This window comes from Bufo gargarizans, chromosome 2 (assembly GCF_014858855.1).
Source record: "Bufo gargarizans isolate SCDJY-AF-19 chromosome 2, ASM1485885v1, whole genome shotgun sequence".
Taxonomy (NCBI): domain Eukaryota; kingdom Metazoa; phylum Chordata; class Amphibia; order Anura; family Bufonidae; genus Bufo; species Bufo gargarizans.
In genome coordinates, this window is record NC_058081.1 from 228496703 (window position 1) to 228512462 (window position 15760).

A 15760-nucleotide genomic window follows, 5' to 3' on the forward strand; every position below is an offset into this window, starting at 1 on the left:
GTGACGTCACTCTGTGCACGCCAGTTCACAGCACAGCCGACAGCAGGAGGAACACAGAGTGCGGGTGGTGAGGAGCAGCGGCATCCAGGAGCCGGAGAGGTAAGTGCTTTTTTATTTTATGAAACTTGGGGCTGATCTGAGGCAATGAGGTGACGAGAATCATAATGGGGGATATGAGAGGCATCATGGATGATAATGGTGATGATGAGAGGCATCATGGTTGATAATGGGGATGATGAGAGGCATGGGGCTCTTATCTGAGGTCTGATTGAGGGGGTCATTTACTTTGGGGTCTGAGCTGACATCTGATCTCAGGGAGGTCTTATTAACATTGAGGTTCTGCTTAAGTGCTTGAGGCATAAGGTCACTGACTTTTTGAATGTTCGTATTGCGCTTCAAACAATACCTTCATGGGAATAGGGGTTCTAAGTTAGTCTCCAACCTTATTAAGAACCAAAGAAATAAATCCTTTATTCAAGCCATCAAATCAGCCTCAGGCCCCCGACTTATTAATACTCCAGCGATAGCTCAGGAGTTTTGCTCCTTTTATTCAAATCTGTATAACCTCCCAATACCCCTCACCAGCCAGCAAATCGAGACACGCACGTCGGAGTTCCTTAGCTCTATTAACATCCCAAGAATTTCCGAGGTCGATATACATCAGCTGCTTCAACTGTTTACAACGGAAGAGGTAGAAAAGGTTCTAATGTCTATCCCTTCAGGCAGGAGTCCCGGACCTGACGGTTTTCCAAGCTCATATTACAAAAAGTATAAAGATATTTTAGTCCCACATTTTGTCACGGCATGCAATCTCCTCCTTACAGGTGGCTCTCTGACCCCACAAGCCTAGGAAGCGCACATAACGATTATCCATAAAGAAGGGAAGGATAAGGAAGCATGTGGAAGTTACAGGCCGATTTCACTGCTGAACACCGATTTGAAGTGGTGGGCTAAACTGCTTAACAGCAGGATGTCAGGGTTGCTCCCTGGGCTTGTGGGTGAAGAACAGGTAGGTTTCGTTGCAGGTAGAGAGGGTAGGCATAATATCAGTAGAGTCATACATGCGATCACCCACGCCATCAAATCTAAGTCCCCTCTTGTACTCCTGGGCAAAGATGTGGAGAAGGCGTTCGATAGGGTTAGCTGGGCCTATATGGAGAAAGTACTACAAGCCTTTGGCTTCTCTGAAGGCCTCATCAGAGCTATCTATACTCTATACTCTGCACCATCTGCGAGAGTACTAGTCAACGGCACCTATCAAACGCCTTCCAAATTAGAAACGATACTCATCAAGGATGCCCATTATCCCCCACCTTGTTTGTACTCACCCTAGAGATGCTTCTTCTTAAGTTCCGCCAATCCCCCACGATCAAAGGAGTGAAACTAGGCAGATTTACTGCTCCTGATGATTTACTGCTCCTGTTGTCAAATCCTGAAGAGGCTTTGCTGGAGGTTATGCAGATTTTCGAAACTTTTGGGGTTATCTCAAATTTTAAGATAAATTTCGATAAGTCGGAGGCCCTTGGCGTTTCCCTCCCAGCTGTCCTGCGTACAAAGGTCAAAGCCCTCACACCATTCAAGTGGCCTACACAAGCAATAAAATATTTGGGGGTGACGATCCCGATGGACCCCAAGTTGTTGTTTAGTCTTAATTTCCCCCTGCTACTCTCCAAAGTCACTTCTATTCTCTCTAAGAGCAGCTCTCCTTTCCTAACCTGGCTAGGCAGGAAAAATGTCCTCACCACCTACATCCTGCCGCTGATAATGTACACCTTGAGAGCCCTACCCATATCGGTACCTGTTAGTTTCATTAATAAACTACAATCCATCATGAGCAGTTATTTGTGGGATAAGAAGCGCACTAGAATGTCCTTTCGCCTTCTTTCCCGAAGAAAGAAACATGGGGGTATCTCCCTCCCTGACCTATCAACCTATATACAGGCTATTAGTTTGGAAAGGTGGCTTAAACTGGCCAGACAAGAGACATTCTTTATGCATGTAGATTTAGAATTGGCCCTGTTGGGTAAGGAATTGTTCCATAGGTTATGGACACCTGAGAGGACAGGAGAAGGGACCAAAGTAGATAGCGTACTCACCAGAGGAATGCTGCATATTTGCCATAAGTCTTTGGTCTTAACATCTGCTCAGGACAAGATTTCTCCCTTAGCTCCTATCTCAGTTATCCCCACAAATTAAATCTCCATCAGACATTTGGCTATCAATGTCACATCACAGATTAGGAGATTTGAAAGGGTTACAGATCATTTCCGACTTTTATACTGCCCTCTCGGGTGTACCTGCCCTTGGTAAAGATTTCATTCAAAGAAATGACTTTGAGAATGCTTGTAGGCAGTTTATGATTTCCAAATTTACCCCTCTCCCTGATTATGTTCTGCTGCCAAATTTACCTCATAAATGCACCACCCTCATTTATAGGCAGATTCTAAGTGAGAGCTATTCTAGCGTACCGCCCTGGATTGCTGAGTGGGGAAAAGAACTCCACCTTGAATTTAGTGACACTGACAGTAAATGGATTCAGAAATCTTCGCACGGCTTTTCCAAGTGCATAAAAATTCAAGAAAACTCTGTTAAGACAGCGTTGCGTTGGTACAGAACCCCCAAGTTCCTTTTTTTCAAATTTCAAAAGAGATTTCAAACATTGAGGTTCTGATTAGTGGTCTGACCTGAGGTGTAATGAAAAATATTTTTTTCCATATTGTCCTCCTCTAAAACCTATGTGCGTCTTATAGGGTAAAACGTTGTGGAGTGAAAGAAGATGTAGTGTCGAGGATTGAGAAAGGTATGTTCAGATGGTTAGGAATACCCTTATGAAGTAAATAACAATGTACCTTCCTATATATTTGAAGTTTAAAAAATTTGGCTCTCAAAAAAATTAAAATCGTTGTTTTGTCGATATTAGGCTCATTTTACTAATAAGGTTGCCCACCACTGACCTAGTATATACACTGTATCAGGGATCAGCAATCTTCGGCACTCCAGCTGCTGTGAAACTACAACTCCCAGCATGCACACTTACTCAGCTGTTCTTGTAACTCCCATAAAAGTGAAAGGAGGATTTTGGGAGTTGTAGTTTCAGAACATCTGGAGCGCTGGAGGTTGCTGATCCCTGCACTATATGATATGGTATTGTATTAATTTATTATTCATTGTATCAAGCTTAATATACAGAAATCTATAAATTTATTTAACTAATGAAATAATATACTGTTTTGCTTAGTGGATCATACAGACGATGTGGCTGTAACTTCTGATGTGTCTGCTTGGCAAACTGCTGGCAATTCTTTCATAACAAATAGAATAACAAAGGAACCCCACAATAGAAAGTCATAAGAACAGATACTCCAGAATCTAAAACAGACATGTCAGGAGAGGTGACATCTTTAAAGAGAACCCGGTAGGTGATTCTTGATGCCCTGAGAGCAGGATAGAAACATAGAATGTGTCGGGAGATAAGAACCATTTGGCCCATCTAGTCTGCCCAATATACTGAATACTATGGATCTATCTTATATGAAGAATGGCCTTATGCCTATCCCATGCATGCTTAAAGAGGACCTTTCACCGATTATGACACTGTGAATTAAGTATACAGACATGGAGAGCGGCGCCTGGGGATCTCACTGCACTTACTATTATCCCTGGGCGCCGCTCCGTTCTCCCGCTATGCCCTCCGGTATCTCCGGTCACTAAGTTATAGAAGGCGGAGTCTGCCCTTGTTTTTCTGTAGCGCTGGCCAATCGCATTGCAGAGTTCACAGCCTGGGAGAAAATAACCTCCCAGGCTGTGAGCTCTGCGCTGCGACTGGCCAGCGCTAGAGCAGAACAAGGGCAGACTCCGCCTACCATAACTTAGTGACTGAAATCTCTGCCTACTATAACTTAGTGGCCGAAGATACCGGAGGGCATAGCCGGAGAACGGAGCGGCACCCAGGGATAATAGTAAGTGCAGTGAGATCCCTAGGCGCCGCTCTCCATGTCTGTATTCTTAGTTCACAGTGTCATAATCGGTGAAAGATCCTCTTTAAACTCCTTCACTGTATTTGCAGCTACCACTTCCGCAGGAAGGCTATTCCATGCATCCACTACTCTCTCAGGATATGATAGAGGAAGTGACGCTTTGTGCTTAGTCTGCCCAAACAGGATGTTTGACAGCGCTCTCTCTGTGTCTGTATGTGTATAGAGAAGTCTGTCAGTCATCCTGTGTGGGTGGAGTAATCAGGACTCTTATAGGAGTCCTTTCAGGAATTACTGTGATTTCTACTTAGAAATCTTTCTTCAAGTCATATAAAGTCATATATCACACGAATCAACTTCACAGATAGGGCAGCAGAAATCTCCTGGTCTACTATGAAAGCATGATGGAAATGTAAAAGCTACACCATGAAATATAGTGTTTTGGGAAATGCACATACCTCTGATGCATTTTGCATCAACCAGTAGTGTGGCTATAGTGGGTGGAATACACTATTTAGCAGTGTTAGGCTAGTTGCAGACTAGCGTCAGATATCCAGCAATATATTCCGGCACCCAGCAGTTTTCTTCCAGCCGATTCTCAGAATATTTGCCGGAATGTGTCCGGATCTCTGCCGCTCCCCATTATAGTGAATTGGGCTGGACGGAGCCTTACAAACCTCCGTCAATGCCAGTCGGGATCGCATGGAATACGCCTTATGAAAACAAAGCCAAACAGAGGTGCAGTAGAGGCCTCATGCACTTCCATAGCAGCCCATTTATGGCCAGAAACACAACAGAGCAGTAGTACAGCCCTGTCCATAATGTCATATTGCATGAATATTTTTGGCGAAAAATGGGAATAAACTAGTTTATATGTAATTTGTAAATACTTAAAGGGGTTGTCCGAGTTATGAAAAAAAATATATATAGCACTGAAAATCTGATGGGCAGCAATATATAACTTTTTATGCAAAAAAAATATATATATATTTCCTTGTTTCCCTGGTTCTTTTCTGGCCCTTTGTTTACATGCCCCTCCGCCTGCTCTGCAAAGGGAATGGCTACAAGAGCTGCCCTAAGTGACATGTCCGCCTGCTGGGAGACTCAGCAGCATCTTGTATGTGTAGGACTACAAGTCCCATCTGTATAATGACACTGCTAAGGGAGTGGATACAAGAGTTGCCCTGAGTGCTGGGAGAATCAACAGCAACTTGTAAGTGTAGAACTACAAGTTAATGACACTGCTAATACACACAGGATCTTCCCCCTACCTTCTTGTGCAATGCTCTCTCTAGTCTGTCAGCTCCTGTGCCCAGAATGGTCACTGCTGCAGCTACCCAGTCTATGCAGCTGAAGGGGTTAAGAATCCTGGATGAGAGCAGACAGCCCACAGTCGTTTATAGGCTTGTAAACAAACTTTATCAGAGCAGGGAGTGAAGCTGACATCACAGGTCATGTGACCCTCAGTCAAATCTGATAAACCAGGCACTGCAGATAAAGGGAATTAATTATAAAGTTGTTATATTTGCCTAGTTAGGAACATAGAAAGAACAAAAAAATAACTCGGACAACCCCTTTAACCAAAAATTTAGTTTTTCAAATTCTTCCTAAGAGTTGAGTTCAAAAAATGGAATCCTAGTAATATGATAGATAATTCTGATGAAAATTGCAGCTAACAGATAAAGAATCTCTACTCCTTCTCTGCACAGACATGTTAAACCTGCTTGCCAAAAGATGTTCAAGATGTTTAGAACTGTGAAATTTCTTCCCTTGGTGTGGACAATTTAATGACAAAGCATTTAGACCACCAGATGGCTCCATGCTTGCATTGCATACACAAGTCGGAGTTCAGCTAAAATTGTTGTATGCGGTTATGTTCACAGACTGAAACCTCTTCTCAGCAGATGGAAGATGTTTCTGCTGCCTTTTTATCTCAATATGTCAAAAACACAAGTAAAGCTAAAACTAAGTATGTCTTCTAGGCTTGTTAATAAGAATACTGTGATGCGTTCATACAACTCTCACCAGACAGTAAATACAGTAAATAGTAAATTTGCCCAGATTTACTACTGTTCACCTAGATTCTGGAGCAAATGTCACCGACATGTGGCACAATTTGGCACATCCAGGTTTAGAGAAATTATCTATGCCTAGCCTAATAAGGGGTGTGGCTTGATGGAAAGGGGGTATGGCTTTGTGTGAAGGGGAGTGACCTGATATGCAACATTTAGTGCCAAAATTTCAACATAATTCCAGCATACAATTCTGTCTCAAACTAAACCAATTAATAGTTGGTCAAGTTAGACAAAGGTGTTTAGCCATACACCAATGTGTAGAGACACACTTCAAACCATACAGTTTTTGTAGCACTTTTCTTCCCTTGCTTTTACATGCAGTGATCTCCGTCACTGTTTGAGGACAGGGAATTGCTATAGTGATCCCTTGTCCTCATACAGAATCATGGCTTCTGAGCTGCAGATCGCTGTTTAGACAGCACACTCTGCTGCTCAGAAGCCATGCTCTGTGGGGCCTGCACAAGCAACAGGATCACCTGATGACCTAGCGTTTTGCTGGTTCATCGGGTGGTTGGCAGCACATTTAGACGGCACACTATAGAAAAAAAGCACCAGCCTATGTGCGTTCCCACGATCCCGGCCACCAGAGAGGCCGGCACTTTTTTTCTATAGTGTGCAAGCATAGCCATCACTGATGGATTGCAGGGTGGTGGTAACCATGAAAACAAGCAGTGTATAATGTTATGGAAAAATGAATCCAACTAGCAAAGAAAGCAATATGTATAATAACAATACATTAGTAAGTGGCTTGTATTAACTTTCTCTACAATCTAAATGCCACTTGCTGAAGTGACACAACCCCTTTAAGGCCAGTTTACAGGGGCTGATGCACAGACTGTTAACTAGAATGAACTGAATGTTCTCAATAACTGCCTGATTGGCAGTGAAGATGACAGCTGCAGAAGTCATCTCCTTTGACCATTCCTGCAATCGCTTCTCCTTTCCCAGGGGAGAGTGCCTGAACTTTAGGTTATCTAGCTTGCTAGTCCCTAGTGAAGGTGCGCTGCTCTGTTTGTCTGCCCGTGTACAGACCTCTGCTTGTTTACTGATTCTGACCCTTTACTGCCTGACCTGACCTTAGCCCATTTACTGCATTGACTATTTGCTGCCTGCCCTGTCCTCTGCCGAATTTCATTGATTTGCAGGAACACTGCCCTCCCTGACCTGTGACTGTTTCCTGACTACGAGTATTGTCTGATTCCTCTGTGCTTTGCAACTCTGTCTGGTCACTGTGGGTCAGCAGCCAAAACGTAGTGACCTGGTGGCTCCCCTGCAGTGAAGTCCAGGTCCCTGTATAGTGGTTAAAGAGCAAATACCAGGGGACTGACAGGATAGCGACCTTAAAGTGATTTTCTCAGATTTTAATACTGATGACCTATCCTCTGGATAGATCATCATTATCTGATCCGTGGGGGTTTGAGAAGGCAGCGGTGCTTGCAGTAGCTCTGCGGTCTTCTCACAGCTTCTTTTAGGCCAGTGACAACATGTTCAAAGGTCACGGGGCATAGGCGCGGCTCAGTCCCATTCAACTGAATGGGGCTGAGCTTGATACCAAGCACAACCACTATACAATGTACGACACTGTGCTTGGTAAGCTGTGAGAAGGCAGCACCGCTCACAGGAGCACCAGTGTCTTTTCAGACAGCTGATCCTGGAAAACCCTTTTAAGTCTAGGCAAAAGTCAAACCGGTTAGTTGGCGCAGTGGTTTCACATCCACTGTCCATAACATCTGTGTTATGTTGACTGACTTCTGATCCTGATCTTAGACTTGCTCTTGGAGTAAATTCCTGTCTCTTCCATTGGATTTATTTTCCCTATTCTTTTGGTTCCACAACTGATATCAAATCCTCTCTTTGCTCATGACTTTTGATCTACTGGCTTGCTGCATTCTGACTGATATTCCATTGATGACAACTGGCTACTTTCCTGACTCAGCTACAAGTTGAAGTACAAGTCACCCAGGAAGGAGATTGTCATCAGGAGAATGTTCATGCACCCAATGGGACTTTGGCTTGCTTGGATGTTTTACAACCTGCACCTCCAGCGACATTCGCATTACCTGTCTTCCATAAGACATCCATGGCAACTATATATTTGTGTCATGAACTTACCTATCTGTGACCCTCAGTGCCTGTCTCTCTGCCCAGTAGCAGCCGCTTTGGTCCTGTGCACTAGTGCTGAGGAAGATCAGGAGTGGCGCATGCCTCAGTAGTTCCAAGTCCATTTGGCCAGTAGTTCCAAGTCCATTTATTTTTTTGCTTCCCAAATGCAAAATTAAGCAACTTTCTGAATAGTCTTTATTAAAAGATATCTTACCATTTTCCTTCTGCAGAGTCTGTGTCCTTCACCTTGCTGCTGGTGCTGCTGAATCTGACATAAATCAGTCAGAGCATTAATCTTGCTTCTGGCAGGTATCCCTGCTCTTTCTGTCCCTTCTGTCTGTGTTGAAGATAACAGCAGAGGGGAAGATGTGTATGGAGATCCAAGGAAGGATAGTTCACACAGACTATAGATAATAAGAGAGCAGCATAGAGTGCTACTCAAGTACAATGGATAACGGGGGAGTGGAGACAAGTGGCTTCTCACCTTGAAAAACCAGAACAACTATAATAGGTGTTGAAAGATGACGTTAATATACTGCTTGGTCGTGGGGATCAACGTCGAGGTAAAACACATGTGGTCATTCAATATCATAAAGAAAAGGAAGGAAAAATGATCCTAGACCAGTGCTGTCCCAGTGGTGTTTCTTTTATTTAAATGAATCAAGTAACATATACCGGTATATGTTTGTTTGGTCTACATTGAAAGCATGTCCAGAAGCTGAGGAAGAGGCAGGTTCCTCAAATCGCATCATTTGTTGATCCAGGATATAGATGGGGAGGAAAGCACACACAGGGCAGTTTGCAGAGGCAAGGAAGCAGCAACCTGGACCCACAGATCCAGCATGTATTTGTGGGAGGTACACTTCCCATTAGAAAAGTCTGAAACTAAGAGCAAACTGAATATCAACGGGTCTGAAAATGAATGAAGGATTGAATATTGCAGAATGAAACTTAGTGCAACTTTTAAAAATGTTTTCCCATGACAGAGGTGTCCATAGCATTCTAATTAATTTTTTATTATGTTTTAACATCAATAGTTACTATTCCTTACCACTAAACTCATTTGGTGCCATCACTATTGCAGGTGTTAATAAAGTTATTGTTAATATGTACACGGTTATCACAGTAGGTAGAGGTTTCATTATAAACCAGGAGCTAAGACGTACTGTAATTTGTTTCTAAGGCAAACAAAAGGAAGGCTGCAAACACTGATAAATAATGCATCACTTAGACTCCACTGGTATTGGAACAGAATAATTATTTAGTGCAGTAGGTAATATCAAATCTTCTTTTTCAGGGTGTCTGGCGGAGAACTGTTTGACCGAATCGTGGAAAAGGGGTTTTATACAGAGAAAGATGCAAGTACGCTCATCCGACAAGTGTTAGATGCTGTCTTCTATCTTCACAGACTTGGAATCGTACACCGAGATTTAAAGGTAAGATAGTTTATCACAAAGAGTAAGTTATATGAATATCATTTGGCAAATTATAGAATGAAAGAAGACTTCACACAAAGCATACACATCTACTTCACATGAATGAGACTCGGGCAGCTCTGCTCACCATATCGAAGACACCCTCAGTGATCACACTATACAGTGGATATGTCGGAAAGATATATTTTGCTTCACAAGCTATTGAAGGGTTGTCAAATCAGAGACAGCCACTTTCAGATTACAGCAATGTCACCTCTTGTAGGGTAAATGTTCAGGGTGGCCATTCATATGAAAGCCCATCTACTTAATACATGAATGGCTCAAGGACGCCAGAGTGGCTCACAGGCCCCCCTGCAAGCCTAAAGTGACTTATAGACTGAAGTTTCTGTTATGAAACAAAAGTATAGCAGAACAAAAACAACAAAGAAGTAGGATGCCTCATAGTATTATATCCAAAGGAATTATGTTTAATTACGGTATAGCTGAAGGAATGTATTCAAGAATATTTGGGCGCCAGTATCAAGCTTGTAATCCTCTAATATGTCCAAATGTATGTACTGTGGGATAAAGTATCCAACCTGTCATGTCTCTGTCCTATTATAACAACTTTAGATTGCATGAACATCCACATATTTGTTTTCATCGCCACCATAGTTAAAATGCATCATTTGTCTTGTCTTACCTTTTACTGAATAGCTTTTATATTTAGAGCAAGAGAAAATACCATAGTCTGGCCAACTGTGATATTGGTTTTTATAAAACCATCATCCCTAATAAATCAACACCAATTATCTAGACACAAATTTTTTAAATAATTCCAGTAGAAAAATTATGTTTTACAAGACTTAATGGAGAAATGTAGAATATATAATACTGTAGTAAGACAGTCCTTTTTAACCGGTGTCCCAGCTAGATAAAAACGTTGGCAGCTTGGTCAGAAGGACTTAAAAACATAAACGAGATATTCACCTCCAACTATTCTCCACTGCTGCTGACAATGTCCAGGTTATCTCCCAGGAAATGCTTCAAATGTCTTATGTTAGTTCACATTTCTTTCTTTTTAGCCGGAAAATCTACTATATTTCAGTCAAGAAGGAGAGTCAAAAATTATGATAAGTGATTTTGGTCTCTCAAAGATGGAAGGTAAAGGAGATGTGATGTCCACAGCCTGTGGAACACCTGGGTATGTTGGTAAGTGACACATTGTTCAGCTGGATAAACATAAATCTTATTACTGTAATAATAAAGCAGTTCTGTGAAACTACAACTCCAAGCATGTCCAAATTAATATTTCATAGTATTCCAGGCCACATACCGTATAATTAATTAACGGAGTTGTCTGGGATTTAAAAAGGGGTCTGTTTTTTGTCAGAGACAGCTACAGCTTCTAAATTTTGTTTCTGAGGTCAACAAAACTAAAGCCTCATTCACACGTCAGTGATTTGGTCCGGTATTTCCATCAGTGATTGTGAGCCAAAACCAGGATCGGAGCCTCCACAGAGATAAGGTATAAGGGAAAGATCTGCACCTGTTCTGTGTTTAGAGCCGCACCTGGTTTTGGCCCAAAATCACTGATGGAAATCACTGACTGAACACTGACATGTGAATGAGACATAACCCCTCTCTCCAGCTTCTGATTGACAGACTTCTCCCTATGCATAATGTAGGAAGAAAGCTGTCAATCAGAAGATGGAGACCAGGGTTAGTCTTCAGCTCATGAATATTGAGGACATGGCAGTGCGTGTCTTACATTGAGAGTCACTACTTTATGCTACCTTAAAAATCGGTTTTGATGTAATTTGTGTTAGTAGGTCACATTTATCGTTTGTGCTTTAGAAGGGCTCTTCAGACAAAATTTTAACATAATGCAAGAGTCTGTGACAAGGACAGTCAGAAACTTCAGGCCACAGCGACATTATTTAAGTGGCATTGCATGAATGTTCAGCACAATCCACCACAGAATTTAGCCAAAGGCAAAAAAAAATTACAGCTGTAAAAAAATTAACCTTACTTTAAAAATAGATTCAGTAAACAGTGATTTTGTCTTGTGACATTACAATGTCTCCAGAATATCTATTTAGTTGGTAGAAATGACTTGACATCTAGATATATGCAAAGTGCAGATAGACCATGTAACGTAGTGAACAAAAGCCGCTATTTGTGCTTACTGTGACAAATGACTTTACAATCATTTTCAGAAATGAATAAACATGCAAACCAGCAAAAAAAATCTAAATTCAAGATGTTACTCATTGAGTACATGATTTTGCCCGTAAAAATATTAATAGGTATAATATATTTTATGATTCATCGCCCTTAGAACAACTTCATTTGCACTTTTTTTTTTTTTAGATTTGCAAGTAGTTTAGTGGCATTTTTTTTATTTTGTAATGTTTCAAACATACTGCTGTTTTTCATATATTTTTAATCAAATTGCTGCAGCCAGATGTGTTATTAAGTTCATAGTAACACAGTTGGTATGGCTAAAACAGACATGTGTCCATCCAGTTCAGCCTATCATCATGCAAAGTTGTTCCAGAAGAAGGCAAGAAACCCCATAAAGTCTAAGCCAATTTTGCTCATTTTTTCCTTCCTGACTCCAATCACACAATCAGAATAACTCCCTGGATCATGGACTCTTCTCTAGTATTCTAATAATTCTAACTAATTCTAACTTAGGCTGCTTTCACACTTGCGTTCATCGGTCTGCTCGTGAGCTCCGTTTGAAGGGGCTCACGAGCGGACCCGAACGCAGCCGTCCAGCCCTGATGCAGTCTGAATGGAGTGGATCCGCTCAGACTGCATCAGTCTGGCGGCGTTCAGCCTCCGCTCCGCTCGCCTCCGCACGGACAGGCGGACAGCTGAACGCTGCTTGCAGCGTTCGGGTGTCCGCCTGGCCGTGCGGAGGCGTGCGGATCCGTCCAGACTTACAATGTAAGTCAATGGGGACGGATCCGTTTGAAGATGCCACAATATGGCTCAATCTTCAAGCGGATCCGTCCCCCATTGACTTTACATTGAAGGTCTGGACGGATCCGTCCGAGGCTATTTTCACACTTAGCTTTTTTTTGCCATTTTAATGCAGACGGATCCGTTCTGAACGGAGCCTCCGTCTGCATTAATATGATCGGATCCGTTCAGAACGGATCCGATCGAACGCTAGTGTGAAAGTAGCCTTAGTGTCAAAAAGAGGATGGGCACTCGCTATACCTGGAGTAAGTGCACTTTAATCTTTTAAATAGTCAGATACGATAGAAAACATGTAAACATATACAATGTTTAAAAACTCACAGTAAATGCATATAACCTATAAGTATAAGTAAATAATTTAACCATTGTATATATTTACTGTGAGTTTTTAAACATTGTATATGTTTAAATATGTTTTTTATCGTATCTGACTATTCTAAAAATTAAAGTGCCACTTACTCCAGGTATAGCGAGTGCCCAGCCTCTTTTTGACATTCAGCTTTTTTATAGATTGGGTGAATCTGTTGGCTGAGAGCACCCATCCAGGAGACCTGACGCAGTAGTGCTACCTGTACAGTATTTTCAATTAATTCTAACTTATTACACTCAAGAAAATGATCCCAGCACCTCCTCTGGAAGAGAGTTCCGGAGTCTCACTGCTCTTGCAGTAAAGAATCGTCTTCTATGTTAGTGCAGAAACTTCCTTTCTCTGGACACAGAGGAAAGTTCCTTGTTAGCGTTACAGTCCTGAGTATAGGTAGATCATGAAAGAGTCTATGTGGAAATATGAAATTTGTTATTCAGTCAGTAGCATTTTTACAATAGGTTTCGCTATAGGAGCTAAAAATGTGTTAAAATGCTACAAAAAGCACTTGAATTTATTTTTTTATTTTCAGCAAAAAAGCTGAAAAAAGTGTATGTGAAGTAAGCTACTTTGCTCTTGACAAAGTGAGAGGACTATGTGAAACATCTGTTGCTTAGTAATTTAGTTTTGCTATTAAAGGGTTATTCCCATCTCAGACATTGGGGGCATATCGCTAGGATATGCCCCCAATGTCTGATAAGGGCAGGTCCATGAGTTGTACACTTAATGTATGTCTTTCATATTTTCAGCTCCAGAGGTCCTAGCCCAGAAACCATATAGTAAAGCAGTAGACTGTTGGTCCATTGGCGTAATTGCATACATTCTGTAAGTACTGCTTATCACACAAATTTTCTTTCACATATTAGTTTGAATTGGGGGACTTATCATGGCTGACCCACCATGGAACTGTATGCACTGTTCTGGTACATGTCTGGTAAAATGGAGTATATTTCCAAATTGGAAACCTGGTTTTTCTTTGCTAAAACTTTTTCTCTTTCGCAAAGTGACAGAAAGATGATAAATTATTCACAAATAATAGTAAGAGTCTTGCACCATTGTAGTAATTGTACAATATTCAATGTAGTTAACCCCTTCCTGACCATGTCACATAAATTCACATAAATATTCTGTAGTATGCAGTCTGCAAGATCGCCACACATTTAAGCTCCCCCTTTAACATTTTTGCTGCCAAACTCCTACCTACCATAATCAGCATTTTAGCATGGTCAAAACTTCTGACAGATTCAGTAATAATCATACATGTTATAAATATAACAATAAAAACTGCAGTCTGTATGCTGCCCAAAAACATTAGTTTCCAATAGAGTTGATGACGATTACATAATTTACAAATAAGTAGTGTTGTGTGGAAATCTGAGCCATTCATAGAGAGAAACAGACTATATTTAGAAGAAATAGCTGAACACAAGCCATTACCAGAGATATGACACATTGTAATCCAAGAATATTTTTATCTGTCTCGCTAGAGTGCCAGTCAGTAATGTATAATAATTACCTCCAGACTGTTTTATTTGCTTTGTTGTGCATTCAATACACTATTGATGGCAAAGCATGTTAGTCAGACGAGTTCTTTTGAGTCCATGACATTTCCTGTGATTTTATAACAAAAGCCTTTTTTGTACAGATTGCTCTTTTGTAACAGTGTCTGCATTGCTTTGTCAAATTGTAGAAAACCAAGTATATGCATATTTTACACAGCTGGTTTATGACCGTTTATACAGACTTCTACTTATTGGTAGTTTCACAACAGCTGGAGTGCCAGAGGTTGCTGACCCCTGCTTTATACATTGCAGTCAAAGGTATACATGTAACTACAGTCACTTTCAGTATTAGTAAAGTCACATACTACCTCCTCTATAATAATATAGTACACATATTGTTAAAAAGGATAGCATATACTACACTGGACAAATATTGTGTTGTGTTCATAGTAATAATTTAACACAGTTTAGAGACACAGATGGAATTTATCCAGCCACAGCACTCAAGATTTCTGGCTTTAAAAACATATAGTTTGCCATTTTTAGGCGTATTTGCAGCATTTTGCTTTTTACATCACTCACTCAAGTTTTGAAAAGTGCGTGGAGAAGTGGCTGTGGTTAGCTTATTTAGCTGATTTAAAGTACACAATGGCTGTGCTTCTTTGTAAAATCATAACTGTGAAGGAACAGTTATGTTTAGGCTTCCCTAAAGTCTCTTTCAGCCATATTATTCCCTGTTTAAGCTGCACAGCTAGATGCATTTCTCTCAGAAGCAGGGGGCGTCTCCCTTCTGTCAGCACTGAATGCAGTGACCTCAGTTCCCTTACTTTCCACTATGCTTTCTTCTAGGGAGCTCAGAAAGCTGATAAGGAGGGATAAATCACACAGAAAGGCAGGAGGCTTCTATGATGTTCAGAAGCTAGCTCTGACACCCCCCACATCTCTACCCTGACAACAGTCTGTGGACTGCAAATTACGTGGAAGTGAGACCCCTAGTGGCCTTGACTTTACAGCTTTTTTTTAGGTAGATGCAGGCATATTTTTAAGTGATTTAGAAATGCACTACACCATTCTGTATTGAATGAAATTAAATTGTGTGTACAGTGACTCTCAGATCTATCAACTGTGAATTTTCCTGGTCACAATCTTACTTCAGTAATTGGATGATGTAGAAAGTGTAGTGACATCTCAACACAGAAGTTTAAGACTTTGTCTTTGCTTTCCCTCTTCTCATGCCCATTGCAGGCAGATGCCTGCTTACACTATTAGATTGCTGCCCAAATGTTTTTTTTCTTCTTTCATTTCAGCATAAAATGAATAAATTTGATCACTGCTC

At 41.2% G+C, this 15760-nt stretch overlaps 1 protein-coding gene across 1 annotated transcript in view; it reads left to right on the forward strand.

The window, feature by feature from the left end:
- Positions 1-15760, forward strand: part of CAMK1D (calcium/calmodulin dependent protein kinase ID) — a 327025-nt gene that overhangs the window by 283956 nt on the left and 27309 nt on the right. Inside the window, exons 4-6 of the mRNA XM_044276752.1 lie at positions 9450-9588; positions 10653-10779; positions 13672-13747. Coding sequence (XP_044132687.1) covers positions 9450-9588; positions 10653-10779; positions 13672-13747 — 342 coding nt within the window. The remainder of the gene's footprint in view (positions 1-9449; positions 9589-10652; positions 10780-13671; positions 13748-15760) is intronic.